The sequence below is a fragment of the Populus nigra genome, chromosome 18, assembly GCF_951802175.1.
Source record: "Populus nigra chromosome 18, ddPopNigr1.1, whole genome shotgun sequence".
Lineage (NCBI taxonomy): Eukaryota > Viridiplantae > Streptophyta > Magnoliopsida > Malpighiales > Salicaceae > Populus > Populus nigra.
In genome coordinates, this window is record NC_084869.1 from 13,338,401 (window position 1) to 13,360,277 (window position 21,877).

Here is a 21,877-nt window from a genome sequence, read left to right on the forward strand (position 1 = left end):
AATACATTAAAATAATAATTTTTAATTTTTTAAAATTTATTTTTAATATAATTACATAAAAAATCCAAAAATACTAAAATTTAAACATCAAAATGATACAAAAATACTAAAAATTTTAATTCAAAGCAAATACAAAAATTTAAATTTTCTTAAAAAAAAAAAAAGTTGAGAACACTTTATTGGAAAGTAGAATCACCAGCTAAACGGCCGGCCATTGACATCAAATCAAGCAAATAGTAGATCCTCTCATTATTCTTATAATCCTGTGCTATCTTTGCATGCACAACAAAACATATAAGAATAGGCCCATTCTGGCACTTCAAGGGCACAGTCACGGCCTTGCTATAATGATGTTCAAGGGTGTGCAATATGGACAAACAAACCACTCGATCATTCCCCGCCGATCAAGAGGAGGGATGATAATAAAAAGCCAAGCCACTCCACCCTTGGTTTTTCATGAAAGAATAGCGACCCCCTTAACCGTCGTCGCACTCAGAATAATCGGAAGATGGCATTTGCACAAAGTGAAAAGGCAATCATGCAATCATACAACAGGAACCATCAAAGCAAATGAGCATCGAGGTGGCATATAAGTAACATGTTTGACATAAAGGTTTCTATTAAGTTCCAAAAACAACAGAATCCACTTAAGTTTTTGCATAGAAATTGGAAGCACAAGACTACAAACTGGCACAAACTAGATCCTATATTACAAGATGGGGGCATAACTTGCAATCTAGCACTTGTGATAGTTAGTTATGATGGCAAAGGTGAGGCATATACTGAGATTGTCAGCCCAGCTCCGTCCAAATGACAAACCAATATAAGCCAAACGAGTTTGAATCATTCATCTGCTGCTGGTGATTGACTGCAACATTGGATCAGAATATTGGGTTAGAAAGAAGAAAGAAACATGAAATTAAATTAAAACAAGTCATTAAGATAAAACACAGCTTTAAGATACATACCTGTGGTATCTCTCATGCCTAAGGCTTTCAACTCTTCCAAGTGCACTGTCCCTCTTGTCAGGATTGGAGCTTGGGCTTCTCCATTGACCATTTTCAGGGCTAGACCCATCTCTTTCAGAAGGACTATGGCTGGAGCCACGGCCTTTGTCTGGGTTAGACTTTTCTCTTCCATATGGACTACGGCTCGGGACACGACCATTTTCAGGGCTAAGCCTTTCTTCCCTTTGATAAGGACTATCACTAGGGCCATTACCATTGACAGGACTAGCCTTGTCCTTGCGGTAAGGACCACGGCTGGGGCCATGGCCATGGTCACTGCCAGCCCTCTCTCTCCTGGAAGGACTACGAGTTGAACCCCGGCCATAGTCAGGGCTAGCCCTATCTCTCCTATAGGGGCTAGGACTGTGGCGACATCCAGAATCTGGGCTAACCCTCTCTTTGCGATAAGGACTGGGGCCATGGCCATAATCAGTGCTTCCCCTTTCTCTTCGGTAAGGACTTGGAGAACGCCTCCTATCATGTCCTCGCCTATCAGGTGACCTATCACGACTTCTATCAGGACTGTGTCCATCCCTCCTTTCACCATCATCTCGAGCGGCATATTCCACTGAAATAACTCGATACAGCAGCTTGCTGCATGACAAACAAAAGCATAAATCAACTAGTGAGCTACATCAAAACATGAAATCAGAAGGATCCACTCAAATCCAGCCCCAGATCACTGGATTGTTGAAGTGTTTTTTAAACAGTAGGACAGGAAAATCATGATTGTACTACTGAGAAATAGCGAACAGTTCACATTTTCCAAAAACTAGGAAGAGCACCATTTACTGAAGAAACAGGGTAAGAGACGTGTAAGAGGATAAAGGAAAATCAACCTCATGTTTGTTGCATCCAGTGCTTTAGTGGCATCCTCCTGTGCTTCATACTGAACAAATGCAAAATTTCTTCTTATCCTTACACTCACTATCCTCCCATATGGCTCAAAGTGCCTCTCCAAATCCTTAGTCCTAGTATGATGTGGATCAAAGTTGATAACAAATAAAGTCTTAGATGGCCTTGTGTTAGCAGATTTTCTTGATGAGCCACCGGGCTGTCTAGCCCCACGTTCTTGCTACAAAATAGCAACAATTACAGCAAGTCAGCTCAAGAAAGATGCACCACTTGAGCACATTCATAACCTAGACCATTCAACACGTTACTACCTTTGTCCATTCAACATGAAGTCTGCGGCCCTTGCGACCAAATTCTACACGATCAAGTCCTCGAATTGCATCCTCAGCATCTCTCTCATCTTCCATATAAATAAAAGCAAATCCTGTATACAAGTACAGCATAAAGACACTCAGTAAAATGTATAATAGTCGTGTTCACTATAAAAGGAACAAGAACCCCTCACTGAAAGGATTCTTTGATGATCAGATGGTATTTCTTGGTCAGCAGCACACAAACCGCCTCTACCCTTGAATAAAATTTGGCAACCTACCTGAAATCTATAAACTAAGTGACCAGTAGAAATAGCAACAGACCTTGTGCGAGATGAACTAAATGATGTCAAGGAACTAGAATCCAAATGTGGATGTCTCATGGTGGGTCAATGAAAATAGAGAGCCTTCTCCATCTATTCTGCTGCCTCTGCTGTGAGGTCGACAATGTTTCAATATTGAAACATGTCTGGGATTGAAGGCTGGGCAAAAGTCATGAGAAATGAAAGGCAATAGTGTCTCAGAAAAATTGGCATGGTTCTGCCATTGCGGATGAGAGTAATTCTTCTTGAAAACAAAAAGATGCTTGTCACAGGAAAGGAACAGATTTCTGAACAGCCATCCATAAGCCGGGAAGAGTATATATTTCCCAAGATAATCCTGCGCCAAAGAAAATGTTGAGTATGGGGGTTTATGCTTCAAAAAAATACTTGTCTTTTTTCATTAATAAATCCTGAACCCCCACTAGAACTCAACAAAGGTTGATAAATGCCACTGAATCACAGTCTGCTGAATGTCCCAATCAAGCTGTTGCGCTACTGGTATGAAGGGAAAGGGCCACTCATAAGCATGGGAGTCTGGTCCCACTGGCTCGGCTGGTTGCTGACAGACTTTCCAATTAATTCCAGAACAATGTATGCATAATTTTTAAATGATGTTTTCCACATCCAGTTGGAAAGCATTAAACATTATTCTCTTATTAACTTTAAGAGTAAATATGCTTTGTCTACAAAGATAAAAATCAATTATTCTCTAGATAAAATTAAAACCTCTGGCAGATGGATGTCAACCATCTCTTGCCCTACCATTCAAGTTAAACATTTAAGAAATGGTTTAGTACATCTTCACTCACAACAAAAAACAACAGCAGTGACGAGTTAACTCAACTAGTACCATGTCCACCCCTACCACTTATCAAACTGCAATCACGATGTGTTTTTTTTCCATTCGAGTTGAATAAAATTGAATGCTACATCAACCAATACTATCATAACATCTATCAATTATATTGTTAAGTTTTTTTTTTCATATTTACAATATATATATATATATATATATATATAAACCTTCTCAATAATTCATCCAAGAATTCATTGTTCATTATTAAACTTTAGTCCAAAAGGGAGAAACCTTTTCTTCATTGAAATCGTCTCAAAAACTATCTTCATATAACACAAAAAACTCCAAACCCTCACAATTCCTGCATTTATCAATTTTACTATCTACACGAAAGGCTGTTAAATAATCAGCCACATAACAGAACTTTTCAAGTAAGAAAAAAAAAGCTACAACAAATGCTAATGGAAGCGACTTTACACAGACTTAATTAGTTAGTGAGGAAGGAACATAAACTTACCAGCTTTCATATCCACCCGTTCAACTCTCCCATATCGTTTGAATAGCCGTTCCAGCTCAGTCTGTCTTGCATCATACTCAAAGTTCCCACAAAAGATAGACCTCATTCTGCTTGACCACACATTCAAATAAATGAGATAAAAAGGAAAGGAAAGGAAAGGAAAGGAAAGGAAAAAATACAGCAGCGCAAGCTTTTGCTCCAATAAACAAAATATTACACGTCTAACATCAGTATTTTCCAATGGGTTCTTACAAAAACCTTGAATAATTCAAGTTATAATCTCAAAGTTAACATCTTTAAGTCTTAATCTCATTATTTTGTCAAATAATCATGCCGCTGAATCAACTATGGCCTATGGGTTTTCATTATTTTGCTCATAAAACCTTTTTATTTTTATTTTTTTTGCAAGTTACACATTTTAACGAGTTTCAGAGGCTATTTCAGGCTCAACTAGGGTTCTTCAAGAAACCCTAAAAAAAAGTACCCAATTTTTTTAATGAACAACCATCAACAACAGAAAAGTTAAGAAATCCGAATCAGATCCATAAAATGAAACCTTAATTAACAGATCTACAAAAAATGGCAACCAGATCTAAAAAAAGATCAAATCTTTAGCTGAGTTTCTAAGAAATCAAGCATCTTCTCGGGCTGTCTAGGAAACCAAAAGGAAAATTAATTGATTGATTTGATTCTGATTACCTGTTGAAAGCGGCGATTTAGTTGAGTTGAAGCTTTGATTGAAAACCTAATTTGAAAGAGTCAACAAAACAACTGCGTTTTGGTCTGTGAAAGAGAGATTTTTACTCTTTTGAGTTTTGACGATTACAATTTGGGAGTTGTGATAAATAGGAGGAAGATCCAGTGAGTTTTGTTTTAGAAAAAACGTCCCTATTGTTTTTTCCAATTTCGAAACAGTCCCTAAAAGTTTAAACAAAAGCAAGGAATAATTAAAAGTAAAGAAAACCCCAAGAAGATCTATAGTTTTTTTTTTTTTTTTTTGGTTTTTGAAAGCTGCATATGCGATTACATACTATTGGAGGTTATCAAATTAATTGAAATAGTTATATAAATTAATCTGAAATTAATCTAATTAATCAGTTTTTTAAGTTTATTGAATAATTTTATTAAACAAATTAATTAATTGGGTCATTTCAGTTTCGATTTCAGATTTTACAAACCAAAAAAAAAAAACTGACTTAAATCAAATTAAAACAATCAAATTGAACCAAATTAATAAAATTTATTATAAATTAAATTCTCATTAAATCAAAACCTATTAAAAATAGCTTATTTAAAGGTTTATTAATTTAAATTAGATTTATTTAGTTTTAACAAATATAAAACCAAACAATCTAATTATTTTAGTTATTTCATTCAGTTGGATTTGGTTCAAAAACCATATGATCCAAAGTGATACTCCCTCTTATATATTATAGATATAGAACCAGCTCGGTACATGTTTCTAATGGATCAATATGGTACCAACACGCCAAATATATATATATACAATAGGTGACATTCCTGCACGATGCCGCGAATTTATGGCATGCTTGTGTATTATTGTGAATTTATAAAAAAAATCATATAAAAAACTATTATCATCCATAATATTTAAAAAAAAATAACTACAAAACTATATTTTCAACCAGCTCAATATTAAAAAAAATGATAAAAAAATTATGAAAAAAAACATAAAAAAATAAAAAAAGAAGATGACAATTTTGAAAGAAAAAAAGCAAACAGCAAATAATATAAAAATGGAAAAAAAATATATGGGGAAAATTAAAGCTAAATTTTTAACCAGCTCAATATTAAAATCATTTAAGAAAACACTGTAGCAATCTATAATATTTTGTGAGGAAGTATACAATTATAATTCTCAACCAACTCAATATTAAAAAAAAAATCAACAAAGATAATTTTGACAAATATAAAAAAACAAAAGGAAAAAAAACATGCAGGGAAACACTATAACAATCTATATTTTTCATGAGAAAATCTACAATTGTAATTTTTAATCAGCTCAATATTAAAAGTAATAAAAACGACAAAGAGAATTTAAAAAAACATAAAAAAATCATATGAGAAAACATTGTAGCAATCAACGATGTTTTAAGGAAAAAAAGCTAAATTGTCAACCGGCTCAGTATGAAAAAAATAAATTTGAGAAAAACATATTTGGAAAAAAAGCATCGATTAAAAAAACATGTGGAGAAACACTGTAGTAAGGCAAAGATCATGTGGGAAAACACTGTAGCAATCTACAGTGTTTTAAATAACTACAAAGCTAAATTCTCAATCAGCTTAATATGAAAAAAATAAAATCGATAAAGATAATTCTGAAAAAAAATATTTAATAAAAAACCATGTAGAGAAACACTGTAGCAATCTAGTGTTTTAAAGAAAAAAATTAAAAAACTAAATTCTCAATCAGCTCAATAGTAAAAAAAATAAAATCAACAAAAATAATTATGAAAAAAAATATATAAAGAAGAAAGACAATTTGGAAAAATTTAAACAAAAAAACATGGGGAAAGCTAAAGCTAAAGCTAAATTCTCAACCAACTCAATATTGAAAAAATAAATTCGACAAAGATAATTTAAAAAAAAACATATGGGGAAAACACTGCAGCCAAACAAAAACCATGCAAGGGAAGAGAAATACCGTAGCAATCCATAGTGTTTTTTTTTTTGAAAAAAGCTACAAAGCTAAGTTCTCAACTAGCTCAATATATAAAAAAAAGCCGGCAAAGATTATTGTGAAAAAAAAAAGTTAATTTTGGGTAAAAAAATGAAAAAAAAAACAGGTAAAAAAAAAGAAACAAAAGCGAACAAAAAAAACACGTGGGGAAAGCTATATTGTTTTAAAGAAAAAAACTAAATTTTCAACCAACTCAATAGTAAAAAATAAAATCAACAAAAATAATTCTAAAAAAAATAAAAAAAAATATCTAAAAAATGATAATTTTGGAAAAAAAAAGAAAAAAATTAAAAAAATTAAAAAAAACATGTAAGGAAAGCTAAAGCTAGATTATTAGCCAGCTCAATATTAAAAAAATAAATTCGATAAATATAATTTTAAAAAAAAATATGTGGGGAAACATTGCAGCAAAACAAAAGCTATATAAGAGAAACACTATAGCAATCCATATTGTTTTTTTTTTAAAAAAACTACAAAGCTAAATTCTCAACCAACTTAATATAAAAAAATAAAATCTACAAAGACCATTTTGAAAAAAAAAATCATAAAAAGAAAAAAAAACAATGTATGAGAATATTATAGCAATCCACAATGTTTTAAAGAAAAAACTACATAATTAAATTTTCAATCAGCTCAATATTTAAAAAAATTAGCAAAGATAATTTTGAAAAAAAAGAAAAAAAAAAGAAGAAGAAGTCAATTTGGGTAAAAAAAAAGGGAAAAAAACATGTAAAAAAAAAGAAAAAACAAAAGCGAAAAAAAAACTGTTACAGTGAAAAACCTACACGTTTTAGAGTATTTGTTAATATATATATATATATATATATATATATATATATATATATATATGAATGATGATTTCATTTGATGTATCAAAGTGGAGGCGATGTCTACAAACAACATAAATGTCGCTGTGATATTAAAGTTATGATGTTGATAATTCTTATTTAAAAATGTGTTAGTCATAGATATCATATGATTTTAAAATAGAATCCTACACCAAAATATATAATATTTCATAAGGTTTGTCTTTTAGATAGTTTTTAACAAGGTTTAAGAATAGCTGTAATTCACCCTATCATGCTGAGGTGATTGATTCTCATTATATATACAATGTATAACAGTTAACAAATCCTATATAATAGGAAACAAATAAAACGTAGTCAATATATATCCTACAAGATATGTATATAATAACAAATCATCTATAATCAATGAATAAAATCAGATTCCTTATCAACCCCCTTCAAGCTGAGCATGGAAGAAGGAACCACGTGAAGCTTCTTACGAAAAAGGAGGAACTGAGGTTTAGGGACTCCTTTTGTAAAGGAATCGACAAGCTGAAGATGAGAGGGAACAAAGGCGACTTTTAAGGAACCATTGGCAATGATTTCACAAACAAAATGATAGTTAATCGCAATATGCTTAGAGCGATGCCGAGTGACAGGATTGACCGCCGTAAATATAGCACTTTTGTTGTCGCATAGCAGCTTCGGAGGTGAAGGTAATTGTAGATGTAGATCACGAAGTAACTGAACAATCCAAGCGACTTCAGCAGTAGCGACAGCTAAGGAATGATATTCAGCTTCGGCACTAGAATGAGAAACAGTGGATTATTTCTTGGAGCACCAGGAGATAAGATTGGGACCTAAGAAAATAAGATAGCCTGTGGTAAACCGACATGTATCAAGACAATCAGCCCAGTCAGCATCAGAATAGGCAAGCAAATCACGGGAAGGATTGCGATGAAGTTGAAGACCATGATGAACTGTTCCTTTAACATAACACAATATATGTTTGAGTGCACGAAAGTGATCTTCTGTCGGAGCATGCATATATTGGCAAATTGAATTGACACTGAATGAGAGATCAGGGCGAGTAATTGTCAAATATTGCAAAGCACCAGCAAGAGACCGAAAAAGAGTGGGATTTGAAAATAACTTCCCTTCAGTGGATAGCTGCTGGCCAACGACATAAGGAATGGTAATGGGTTTGGCTTCAACCATGTCAGCACGGTGGAGAAGATCAAGAGCATACTTGGTCTGGCTGAGAAATAAACCATGGGAGTTATGGTGGACTTCAACACCAAGGAAATAATGTAGAAACCCCAAATCTTTCATGGCAAATTCGGTGGACAGCCGTGTGATAAGAGTTTTGATCAAGCTGGGATTGTTACCAGTAAGTAAGATATCATCTACATATAGCAAGAGATAAACCGTTCCAGCTGCAGAGTGATGCACAAACAGAGAGGAATCTGCTTTGCTGATAAGAAAACCAAGTTGCAGTAAAAAAGAGCTAAAGCGTTGGAACCAAGCACCAGGGGCTTGTTTGAGTCCATAAAAAGCACGCTTTAGTCGACATACATGGTGAGGAAACCGGGGATCTATGTAGCTAAGAGATTGATCCATATATACTAGTTCAGAAAAATGACCATGAAGAAAGACATTTTGAACATCTAATTAATGTAGAGGCCACCTGGAACCGAGTGCAATGGATAGAATAATCCAAACAGTAGCATGACGCACCATAGGACTGAACGTGTCTTCAAAATCAAGGCCATAAATCTGTGAGAAACCCTTGGCCACAAGACGAGCCTTATGATGCTCAATGGATCCATCAGCACGGAGTTTGGTTTTAAAGATCCAGCGACAACCAACCACATTGTGACTTGCAGGACGCTATACAAGATCCCATGTGTCATTGTTCTTCAAGGCTTGTATTTCAGCATCCATAGCCGAGAGCCATGCAGGGTGTTTGGCTGCAGATTTGAAACCCCGAGGCTCTTGAAGAGCTAGAAAAACCTAAAAAAACTGAGAAGAACCTGTAATGGTTAGCGCATGATAAGCTTTAGGTTTAAATATATCAGCTTTCCTACTAGTAACCATGGGGTGAAGGTTAGTAGAGGTCGTCATTGGTGGAACAGGAACTGAAGAAGAGGGCTGATTGGAAGATGGGATGATAGGCATAATAGGAGGCTGGGAACAGGAGACTACAGGTTTATCACTGCATGGCAAACAAGTAGAAGTCGAAACTGGAGAAAACACCAATGGAGGTGGGGAGGTAGGAGACACAATATTATGAGAGTCCAAGAAATCAGAGAAAGTAATATAGGGTGTGGAATTATGATTTTGTTGAACATTATCACCTGCATAAGGAAATATAGTTTCATAAAATTAGACATGGCAAGAGACATAAAGACGTTGTGTCTTACGGTCAAAACAGCGGAAACCCTTGTGAAGGGGGCTATAACCTAAGAAGACACAATGAGCAAATTTAGGAGATAATTTGTTAGGAGCATAATCTCGCAAATAAGAAAAGCATAAACATCCAAAAGTACGAAGCATGGTGTAGTCGGGGTATTTACCAAACAGAAGCTCGTAAGGAGTTTTGCCAGCAAGAGTTTGTGAGGGGAATCGGTTGATGAGATAAACAACTGTTGAGAAGGCCTCAACCCAAAGAGGCAATGGAGCACATGCATGACACATAAGAGTGAGTCCTGTTTCGGTAACACGTCGGTGTTTACGTTCAGCAATTTCATTTTGATTAGGTGTATAAGGACATGCAACAGGCAATACAATACCATAGGATGTGAGGTGAGAGCGAAATTTGTTATTGGTAAATTCAGTTCCACCATCACATTGGAAGGATTTAATTTTGGATGAAAATTGAGTTTTAATATACTGTTGAAAGTTGATAAATGTATCAAAAAAATCAGATTTATGTTTGAGTGGAAAAAACCAACTGAAACGAGTACAATCATCAACAAAAACTGCATAATATCGAAAACCCGTAGTTGAACAAATAGGTGAAGGACCCTATAAATCACAGTGTAAACAATCAAAAGGCAAATCACAACGAATATTATTAATTGAAAAGGGTAGTCGATGGCTTTTGCCAAGGTTACATCCAACACATAAACTAGAATTCAAACCGATTAATTTATCACTACAGGAAATAAAACCTGACTTGGTGAGAGAGTCAATAGTACGAAGACTAGGATGACCTAAACGAGCATGCCACAAATGAGCAGAGACACGTAATTATTGCAAGAAACTGTGGAAGCAAGGGCATGATGATGTTGCTGGAGTACATATAAGCCATTCTCACATCTGCCGACTCCCAGCACTACTCCTGTGACCCGGTCCTGTATTATGAAACCAGAATAAAAAAAGATGACCCAACAATTATTATCTTTTGTAAGTTGACTGATAGAAATAAGCTTTTTAGTAATATCAGGAACAACTAAAACATTAGATAAAAGTAATGAGTTGTTGGGAACAAGAGTGGAAACGGAGCCAGTGTGGGAAATAGAAAGAGACTAACCATTACCAACCATCACCCTTTCGTTACCAGAATATACAGTAGGAATATCAATACCCTCAAGATCATTTGTCATGTGAGAGGTGGCTCCAGAGTCCGGATACCAGGCAGGATCAGGGGAGGCCGAGATTGAACAAGCAGCAAAAGCTTCAGCAAGTTGGTAGACTGCTTTTTCTTAAGATTAAGAAATGTCCAGCAACATTTAGCCAAGTGGCCTTCCTTGTCACAGAGTTGGCAATGGACTAAAGAGAAACTAGATTTTGTGACAGAGGCAGAGGGAGGTTTAGGTTTTCCTCTGTTGATGTATTTTGATCTGGTGGTTGAAGAATGACGTTGCTGAGCATAAAACACCGAGTTAGCAGATTGTTGATACACTAATCGTTCAAAAATCTCATGGCTTAAAGCTTTCAAGATTATATCTACACAAGAAGGTAACGGAGATCGGGAAAGCATTGTTGTTGAGAAGATTTTATGTTCATGACCCAAAGCTCTCAAGAACCAATGAACTTTGTCCAGGTCATCGATGGGTTGACCAATTGCTGCCAGTTGATCGCAGAGGCCTTTGAAAAGGCGAGAGAATTCAGCCACTGATTTGGAGCCTCGCTGCATCAGTTGGAGCTCGTCCTTGAGTTGTAGTTCACGAGTCTTTGATCTGTGGGAGAAGGAGGCTTTAAAAGCAGTCCAGGCCTCATGAGCATGTTTCAAACCAAACACCTCACTCATAGATTCCTCCGTAAGGGAAGAATAGAGGAGACTTAATAGGGTTTGATCTGTGTTTAGCCAAGAAGAGTATGTTAGATTCACCTGAGTAGAGCCATCAGTACCAGTTATCTATGGAGAAGGAACTGCGATACTACCATCCAGAAATCCAAGAAGATCATGGCTTGTTAACAACGGTATAAACTGATTTCTCCATAACAAATAATTTGAGGAGGTCAATTTGATGGTAAGCATATGCACTATCGTGTTCAGTGGAAGGGAAGGTGATGAGGACGGCACAGCCATGATAAAGAGATAGAGTAAAGAAAAACCTAAAAGAGCTCTGATACCATAACAATGTTTAAGAATAGCTGTAATTCACCCTATCATCCAGAGGTGATTGATTCTCATTATATATACAATATAAAGCAGTTAACAAATCCTATATAATAGGAAACAAATAAAATGTGGTCAATAAATATTCTATAAGATATGTCTATAATAACAAATCATCTATAATCAAGGAATAGAATCAGATTCCTTATTAGTTTTTATGATTGTGATTTTTAAAAAATAAATTTAAAAAGAGTATGGTTAGTTGTGGTTAGTTAGATTTAGATACGTGTTTGGTAAAAATTATAGTTGAAGTTTATGTATAGCAAAAAACATGTATAAAATATTTAGTGTAAATGTGATTGTGGTTACTTTTAAAGTGTTTTTTACTTGGAAAAATATCAAAATAATATTTTTTTTATTTTTTAAAAAATTATTTTTGATATCAATGTATCAAAATTATCTGAAAATATCAAAAATATATCAATTTAAACAAAGAAAAAAAATAAAAAAATTTAATTTTTTCAAAAACGCTATTGAAATGCAAAAATAAATAGAGTTTTACGAAACTCGGTTAAAAAAATATGTAAAAACTACTACACAAAAACTGCGTTTTAAATTTAATTTTTTAGTCCAACAATACAAAACACAATTTGATTTGTTACCAAACACCTTGCCGTTCGTTTCACTCTAACACAAAAGCAAACAAGCGAAGCCCAAAAGAACAAATGGAAAATTAACACCCCTATCAATGGACTTGATTGCAACTATTAGAGTTCAAATCCAAATTTTTGACATTTCCTTTTTTATTTCAAAAAAAAATCTTTTGAATCTCATGGTTTTATAACTCTTAGCAGGGTTTGTATTGGTTTATACTTCAAGATCAAAAATAGTTTATAGACTCAGATGTAAAAATAAATCAGTTCTCATGGTATTATCCAATAGATTTTATTATTTTAGAACATGAATAATAGAGATATGTACCATCCGTACTCAACTATCTCTTTTTTTTTTTTTATAAGATAGTAACTAAAAGCTACAAACTATCCAATTTTTTTATAATTTTGAGACATAATTGATTAAGAAGGTTAATTTTGCTAGCTACTTTCTTGCAATTTTTCTTTCTAACTTTTCCTAATACAAACATGTGTGAGTTTTGATTTTTTGAGTCATATGTATATCAAAAACTCGCACCATTAAGAGAAGGAATTCCTTGGGACAAATGAAAAAGAGAAAGAAAAATAATTCATGATTGGCTGGTTTTATTAATTATTTTAGAACAACAAGACTACATAAAGTTAGAAGGAATACAAGTGGAATGGCTAAAATATTGGCCAGAAGCGATATTGTCTTGTTCCAGCAAGAAATGGTTGAAGCTAGCTTCTACTTCAATTTCTTGAATTTGAGCAGGTTCTTGTGCGAGAGAATTGAGGACTGCAATTTCAGCTTTTGTTTTAGCTAGTTGGCTTTCTACACCGTGAATTTGTTGGTGTAGTAAAGAGATAATCCCTACACAACCATAGACAGGGTCCTGAGTTCTGCTTTGTGCCTCATAATACAAAGAGTTTGCTGCTTCAGCTCTTAAATGTGCTGGGAGTTGCTGGAATGACCAAAAGGAAAGCATAAGAAATTGCACTAGCCAGCGATTAAAAGTGTCTAAGATATCAAGATCTGATCTAACTAAATTCAACACGTGAGATAGTTTTCTAGGCTAATTGTTGTGGTTTTCTACTTAATAAGTAGAAGAAGATCAAGAAGAAGAAGAAGAAGAAGAAATTGGATTATTAAAATTTATGTCCTCTCTATTTTATTCTCTCCCATGCACGTAGCTTGAATGCAAAAGGTATGGAACTACTATATTTTAACGAATAATATTTTAGTTGAAGTGCTAGAAAGATTGAAAACATATATATGAGATAGATATGATATATATTTATCAAAGATAATTTACCTGGAGCATTTTGGCAACATTACTGGCGCCATAGATTCTGTGAACGCAAGCAAATCTTTGAGGATTATTAGAAGGAAAGTAAGGAGAGAAAATGCAATCTGAAGGGCATCTCCTTCTCAAATACTTGCAAGCTGCACAACGACCAGAAATCATCCTGAAGAATCCAAAGAAAATCTAATGAAAAATAATCTTAACTATGCAAAGATTCTCTCAATCTTTTTTTGTTCTTGAACGAAAATCCAGTTGAGATTTCCAGTGTCCTAATGTTAAATATAAGAGAGCATCATGTCTAGAGGTAAAGTAGAAATAGAGATTTTCCAACGGCTACGTTTTTTGAAATTGAGGTTGAGGAAGGAAAGTTGATGAGATTGGAATTAGATTCTAAATTTTGGAGAGAATTAAGGATGGCAAAGAGTGGGATTATAATCAAAGGTTTTGTTTCCTCTTCCATTCATGCCTTTGCTTGCCAAAAATATAAGAGTCAAGCCATTTCCTTTTTATAGGAAAAATAATTATGATTGGAAAGTTTTGGGCTATAAAGTATTTCTTCAAGGCAATTGCTGCAAGCTGCATAATATAATTATGTATTGATAATGGCAAAAATAATTACTAGTTTGAGAATTTTCAAGATAATAAAAATAAAAATAAAACTAGAATTTAAGGAGTAGCGCACCATCCAACACCTCACACACATACACATGACTTCGACAACCCCTACTAATACACACATGCGCATCTCCATGCATATAAATTCTTTGTGCATAGTAGAAAAAACAAACCTTTTTGTCAATGACACAAGGAGCATTACAAACCAATAATAAATATTAATAACTTTTTTTATTCACTTTGGGATCGCTCTCCATCATTATTTCATTTATTATGAGATACTCAAACTCTATAAGGTATTTGTAATATTATTTTTTATGCTTCACGAGATAATGATATAACTAAAATCTATAAATATCTCTATCACGGATAAAACATAAAAAACCATTTAAATACATCCAAAAGCAACAACCAAACACAAAAACAAGTTCATGTTATAGAAAACATGCTCCAAATACTTTTCTCCTTGATTTCTTATTCTGACAGGAGATTTATTTTGCAAGAGAGCTTGTAAACTCGTGATAAGTCCAGCCACTTCACCAGAAAGCCCACAGTTTTCACAACTTCATCCCCAAGTATTAAAATAGAGATTTGCTGGCCAGCTGTGTAGTTTAAGCTTTAAATTACAAAACGCAATGCAATGACTCACATACAGCCATGCAGAACATGTAACTCATGCCAGGTATGGATAAAAGGTTTTATAATATTTATTATAGATGTCCAGCAAGCATACTTGCATATTCATAAACTATGAAAACAAACACTAGAAATTAAACGAAGTCTTTGCATAGAAGATACACACCAATGGCCAAGCCACGATCATACGGAATTAAAATATACTATGCTATACTATTTAGAACTTAATTTCTTATTCATGATTGGACTTCGATCCTTGCATAAGCTGTTACTCCCTCGAGAGGGCGAATCATTTTCCAAACAAAGACTCCAATAAATCATCATCCCAAGCCTGAAATATTCGAAATAAAAATTTAATTATTAGGAATTACCTACATTTAAACATTTTGTAATACCTCATCAATGAGTAATAGATACATGCATGAAGTTATATATGTGCTTGCATGCATGCTTTAGTGTGTGTGTGTGTGTGTGTGTGTGTTGGTTGTTGTTGTTGTTGACATGCCTGATTTCCTGTTGGCCCATTGTGAACTGGTTGAGGGTTATTGAGCTCAGAATCCACAAGGTCACCATTGCCATTTTGCTGCACGCACATGTATATATAAGTAGGAATATAAGAAAAGGGCTAGTTGTTAAATACTGTAGATGCAATTAAAAGTACTTAATTGTGCTTACTGAGAGTAGAATTTGTGTATTATGTACTTGCCTGATCAAAGTTCGGAAAATATCCATCCATTGAATTAGCATCGCTTCCGCAGATGGGGTTCATAGCTCCTTCTCCACTTTGAACCTACAAAGAATGATAATCCAAGAATTTTTGTTCGACGAAAAGATTACCAACTGGATAATATATAGCATATTATGTAAATGATTAGCCAAAAAAAGGGGAATGATAAGCAAGACATATTCATGCCTGGCTAGAAGGTTGTTCATTCCAAGGAGTGTTGTCATCAATGTGAAGTGAGTTCAAGAAGTCCGGAGTCAGGAGTTCAAGCAAGGGAGTGCTCATTTGAGCAACACCTTGTGGAAGCTGCATATATAGCAGGAATAAGATGATAATTTAATCAAGAAATTTTGTTGTCTAAGAGACAAAGAAGACTAAAAACAGTGATTCTTTAGAACCTGATAAGCAGGTGGATTGTTGGTAGGTTCCAAAAGCATGTCGCTAGCATTCAGTTCACCTTGGCCAATCTGAGGCTGTTGATTAGAATTCCCACCGAAGATAGGAGGGCTGTTGTTCATGAGGCCAAACACATAGTCATTTTGTCCTCCATTTCCAAGACCAAGCTGGAGCTGTGGTGGTGGTGGTGGCAGCAGCATTGGAGTACTATTCCCATGATAAACACTAGTGAATGGTGTTGGTGGGAAGAATTGGTTTGCACCCTCAAAACCAGCAGAAAAAGATCCCCTATGAGCCACATAATTTTCTGACGCTATATTAAACCCTATAGATGCAACGTTCATGTTGCCATTACGAGCCCAATTCATCAAGCAAGGATGACCACCATCACTAAAGCCACTTGATAGTTCATTCGTATTGAGTTGCATTTGGCCTGATCCAATGAGGCGTCCATCGGTAGTCACACGAATTCCAACATAATTATTATTGGTGTTCAAGGAATTGTTGATGATTCCTATATCCCCAACTCCTGACCCGTAGTTGGTAGCCTGAATTCCAACAGCACCAAACCTGTTAATTAGTGGTGGGCTACCAAAATTCTGAAGATATGATCTTGCTTGATTTTGCGGATGGTACATTTGCATTGGACTTGTACCATGAGTGAGGCCATTAGGGATCACACCTCCATGAGAAGGCATGTTTTCTTCAATACTATAGTTTGATTCCAGTCCTGACCTTATTTGGTTTGCCTGATTAGCAGAATTAGCATTGCCAAATAAACGAGACTGCCCGTATGGTGATTGAAGTATGGAGTTGTTGCTCGGAGCCTGTTGGTTTGGAGAATGCAAGTTCCTGAAACTGGAACCACCAAGAGCTCGAATGGTGTTCCCTCTAAGACCAGGTTGAATTGATGCTCTTGTTACTCGTTGGGCATATTCCTGCTGGACATTTTTGAACATCATAAAGGGTTGGCCAGGTGCAAAGTTTGTCCTAAGATCATCTCGTCCTGACAAGTTCTTCGATGAACAACCACCTCTCTCTGCAACCTTTTTAAGGAAGATTCGATACTTCTGTGAAATTATCAAGACATAATTGTGTCAGTGACAAGTTATTATAATAGCATAAAAATGTGATTAGTTAGTTTGGACGCATTATTTTTTTTCTTTCGAAGACTAGGAAAAGAAAGGTTTATAGTCGATAACTATATGCCTTTAATATATATATATATATAAATCTCATGTATAAAATGTCAAGATGCTAGGGCAAGGATTTGGCATTCTTTTACCAATCGTTGGTTAACTTTTTATTTTTATTTTTCTGAATAGAGTATAAAAGAATAGATTATATATATATACACACACACACACGAGATTATCTAAAAAAAGGTAATAATAATATTATAATCATATATGTATATATAATACAATATTCAAATCTTAGCATATATTATTTGAAAAATAATATTTCTTCTCCACTTACATGAAATAATATCAAAGAGCATGAGCAAAGCTCATTTTCTTGCAAGCCCTAAAATAGTACCATAAATTATTTGAAAAATCAATTTCTTCTCCACTTACATGAAATAATATCAAAGAGCATGAGCAAAGCTAAATCGATCTATTGAGAAGCATGATTTAAGAGTGCTAAACTATACAAGCACAAACCTGTAAGTGACTGGCAATATTTTCTCTTGACAGCCCTGGTACACTCATGCATTCAAGAATTCTTTTTGGAACAGCCTCTACATAGATTTGAACGTACAAAGAAAAGCATCACAAATAAATTTGGCAAGTAAAAGGTCTTGTAGATGCAATAAAAAAAATAAAAAATAAAAAAGATTCAAAAAGATTCTGCTTACTGTCTAGCCCTATATGGTTTAAGGCCTGCAAAAACCGGTTGTGAAGTGAATTAGTCCAAACCACCTTACGCTTTTTCGAGGCAGGCTGACTATCTACTTCTTGATCTTCGTTTGTTCTCTTCCTTTCTTCCTTTCTTCCATTTTTTCTATAACGTTTTTCATCATTGATAGATGTTGCAGAATTCACATCTTCAAGGGATAATCTCTCAACCAATGTAGAAGATGATGGTTCTTGAAAGCCTTCTATTTCCTTGATTGAAAGGGAGTTACCTGTTTTGATTGCAACTGCATAATGCCACACATTCTTGAGATCATCTTTGTTAACTGGTTTCACTATATAAAACGCAGCACCACCCTCTAAACTTCTTAACATGACGTTCTTACTTTCATCTGTGGACATTACTGCATTAGAAATGATACAGAAATCAGAAAAGCTTCGACAAAAAAATAAATAAATAGAAAATCTAATTTAAAGATCAGTAATGCAAGGAATAAATTAGTGAATAACTTTGCAATAAATTAACAAGGTGTGGTTTATATAGTAATTAATTATATAGAAAATGAGTTCAAATCTTATAATATTTTTAAAAATGTTAAATATATATAAAAAAATAATGAATAAAAACTTCAAAAATATTCAAGTTTTATGTTGTCATATTTTTCTAATATTTAACATTATATTACTCTTTTTAGTGTTATTTTATAGACATTCTTTTGTTATTTAACAATATATTTCCAATTATTTTATTGCAAGTCTAACATTTTAAATTAAATTATTAGTAAAATTGACGATAATTTGAATTTTAGCTTTAGATTCAACCAATCGAATCTATTTATTAATTATTTATATATAAATGTATATTTTTACATGGATATATCATCTTTCATGTCAGCTTTAGATTTAATATCGATCGAATATATATATATATATGTCAAACCTATCTATTTATATATAGATAAAGGTGTTTTATACATAGACATATATATGTCCATCCCATGTCATAAACGAAGAAGAGGTAAAGTACTCCACTTACTAATCACAGGAAGCTTGAATTCTTCTTCCACTTGTTTTTGTAGTTCCATGCCATTCATCTCAGGCATATGGAGGTCAGACACAACTAAGTCAAATAAACCCTTTTTCAGTCGAAGAATTGATAAAGCATCAACTGGTTTCTTGACTGTGACCACAATAAGTTCTAGGTTGCGATTGTCTGTCAACAAAGAAGACGACATTATAAGATAAATCGTTAATTACAAATTTAATATCAAAAAAGAAAATTCAATGATTTTAATAATTTTTCTCTCGTCTTTATCAGTTATAGTTCTCAAATACTTTGTTAAATCAAGACATCAAAAGATAAAACAAGCATCATGTAAGAATAATATTCATAAATGATACTAGAAAGGCTAACGATTTAAGAAAGAAAAAAAGGCTCAAATAAATAGAAAGAGAAAAATTTCTTTTGTAAGGGCTAAAGATTTAGTTTCATGCTTTAATTTTAAAGATGAAGGAAAAAAGAAATTGAATTATTATTTTTTAAAATAAATCTTGATTATTGTTGACCTTACTTTTCGAGAGAGAGAGAGAAATCAAATATTAATTCTTAAGCAAAAAAATAAGAGGTCAAAGGAAAAAAAAAACCATTTTCACTGGTATTGATACAAAGGAGGAGTAGAATGAGTATGAAAACCCTAACTCCATACTGCATGAAATTTAATGGCTGAAAAACCATGCATGCAATGACAAATTATCCAATTGTTAACCATATGTAAGCTTTGAAATTGAAAAAAAAAAACAATACAAGTATAAGATCTAGCAGAAAACAAGAGAAAAGAATGAAAGGATAATGATAATAATGATTAAAAATAACAAAAATAAAACCAGTTTGTAGAAACCATTCATATAATGCAAGATTCACAAAGGAGAAACATCAATTAAAAAAATTGACTGTGAAAATATGATTGAAATTTTGATTTGTTAGTGATATAGATGGATCGAAAAATGGCTGAAATGGAAAAGGATCCTCTCTTTTTAAAAAAAAATGAAAAAGATCCTCGGTATTGTAGAAATAAAGAAAAACATGCATTGATCATATCAAGCCTCATCAATTCATTGGCCGTATGATATTAGGAAAAAATAAAAGAAAATTAGATTCAATTGATCTAGAAATCAAGATATAAGGTTGAGAAATTAAACAATGAGTAAACAAATCCAAGAAATTATTGATGAAAATGGCATGAACTGCTTGGAACCATGGACCATGAGAGCATGAAATCCACACCAGAATTAAAGACATGGCAAGCAGTACTAAGATCTCACTCATATACCTTTATAGCTAACTGTTTTCAGCGTTGCTGAAACAACAGAAAGAGATGTAGAATCATCATCTACAATTAAAATATGGATTTTCGAAAGGGAGGAGCTTAGGGAATTGGAAGATTGACTGGATGCCATTGTTTCTCAAGCTAGCTAGCTATTTTGTGAATGTATTAAGACTATGTTGTGAATGTATTAAGACCTGAATGGGGGATTTTATAGTGTCGAGGAGCAAGAGCAGTTAGGAGTGAGTACAAAAGATGTTCTACACTTGTCTCTCTCGATTGTTCATATAAGGCATGTAGTGGGGCAATGCTGCTTATATAAAATCTAATTTTTTTTTTTCTAAATTTTTCCCCTTCAAATCTCATTCATGTCAGTACTGTATATTTTTAGAAGACAAAAGAGGAAGAAAAATAGATAACTTGTAAAGACAATGTGGTGGATTAGACCACTGAATTGAACCTAATTAATACTGAAATCTAGTGTGAAATTAGCATTTAATGTAATTTGCCAAAAATAATAGATTCTTATAAAAGAGTTCTTTCTCTAGAGGATTTCACGGTCTTTCATTTAAAATTTTCTTTCTTTTCGTTTTATTCCTATGTAGGGATTATGAGAATATAAAATTAAATTGTTTTTTTTTATTAATGATTTATCTTGTGTTTGAATAACCAAGAAAAAAAAATCTAGAATTAAGATGATAGGAAAATATGATTAGTTAATTATAGAATAGTTGATAAGATTGAAAAATCAACACTAGTGCTGGAATAACTTATAGTGTGAGTGTTTGAGAGTGCAGTAAGTTCTATTTTGAATGCGTCTTAAAGCGTGTTTTATTTGAGAAAGTATGAAATTGATGTTTTTTTAATGTATTTTTAAAGATTTTTATGTGTTGATGTAAAAAAATTTTAAAAAAATCTAAAAAAATTATTTTAATATATTTTCAAACAAAAAATATTTTTAAAAAATATTCTTTACTTTTCTCAACCATGTTTATTTGGACATGTTTTATATTGTGATGAGATATGTTTACATTCTATTGAAACAATTTTTATAATACACCTACAATGCATCATGTTAATTTTGTAAATTCATAATTGTTTGCATTCATATGTATTATGTCAATTTGTTAACTAAGTTTCAAGTCTATAAAATTTGTCATTTAAAAAAATTTCTCCAAATCTTGAATTATATATTGATTTCTAAATTAGAACTTTGGGAGAAGCATTAGTGCATTCAAAATGTGAAAATTAATTATACTACTCATTTGTTAATAAAAGGGTTGCACAATTGAACAATAAATATACTTTAATATAGATATTAGAGTGGCATCCCTTTCAAAACATTGAATAAATTTTGAATGATACAATGGATAATATATATATATATATATATATATATATATATATATATATATATATATATATATAGTTATAGACAACCCAACATACATGGAAAACAAAAATTAAGATTCTGACATAACAAATCATATTATATAAAAATAATTAATAAACTAGACACGTG

General features: G+C 33.1%; 2 protein-coding genes across 4 annotated transcripts; both read right to left on the reverse strand.

Annotated features, from left to right (window-relative positions):
- Window positions 1-563: 563 nt before the first annotated feature.
- On the reverse strand, window positions 564-4,667 carry LOC133678570 (serine/arginine-rich splicing factor RS40-like). Of its 3 annotated transcripts, XM_062100925.1 has the most exons (7): window positions 4,509-4,647; window positions 3,810-3,916; window positions 2,498-2,833; window positions 2,174-2,286; window positions 1,847-2,082; window positions 969-1,601; window positions 564-868 (listed from the first exon to the last, which is right to left on the reverse strand). In XM_062100925.1, the coding sequence occupies exons 4-7, from the start codon at window positions 2,267-2,269 to the stop codon at window positions 844-846; spliced, it is 990 nt and encodes a 329-aa protein (XP_061956909.1). In that variant the 5' UTR covers window positions 2,270-2,286; window positions 2,498-2,833; window positions 3,810-3,916; window positions 4,509-4,647; the 3' UTR covers window positions 564-843. The 3 variants fall into 3 exon arrangements, with proteins under 3 accessions (XP_061956909.1, XP_061956907.1, XP_061956908.1); XM_062100923.1 differs by lacking the exon at window positions 2,498-2,833 and having other exon boundaries at window positions 4,509-4,667; XM_062100924.1 differs by having other exon boundaries at window positions 2,174-2,833.
- Window positions 4,668-15,962: 11,295 nt separating this feature from the next.
- On the reverse strand, window positions 15,963-19,196 carry LOC133678292 (putative two-component response regulator ARR21). The gene is made up of 6 exons (XM_062100576.1): window positions 19,180-19,196; window positions 19,068-19,141; window positions 18,034-18,435; window positions 17,840-17,916; window positions 16,178-17,245; window positions 15,963-16,085 (listed from the first exon to the last, which is right to left on the reverse strand). Exons 1-6 carry the CDS (start codon window positions 19,194-19,196, stop codon window positions 15,963-15,965), a joined length of 1,761 nt encoding a protein of 586 aa, XP_061956560.1.
- Between the last annotated feature and the right edge of the window lie 2,681 nt (window positions 19,197-21,877).

Excerpts from the sequence above, each read along its gene's own strand:
- LOC133678570 (XM_062100923.1), bottom strand. The coding sequence starts at position 3,915 with ATGAGGTCTATCTTTTGTGGGAACTTTGAGTATGATGCAAGACAGACT. Across the intron at positions 2,083-2,173 it reads TTCATGTTGAATGGACAAAG|CAAGAACGTGGGGCTAGACA; the intron begins GTAGTAACGTGT and ends GCTATTTTGTAG. Across the intron at positions 1,602-1,846 it reads CTGGATGCAACAAACATGAG|CAAGCTGCTGTATCGAGTTA; the intron begins GTTGATTTTCCT and ends TTTGTCATGCAG.
- LOC133678292 (XM_062100576.1), bottom strand. Across the intron at positions 18,436-19,067 it reads ATTCAAGCTTCCTGTGATTA|TAATGTCCACAGATGAAAGT; the intron begins GTAAGTGGAGTA and ends TTTCTAATGCAG. Across the intron at positions 17,246-17,839 it reads ATATTGCCAGTCACTTACAG|AAGTATCGAATCTTCCTTAA; the intron begins GTTTGTGCTTGT and ends ATAATTTCACAG.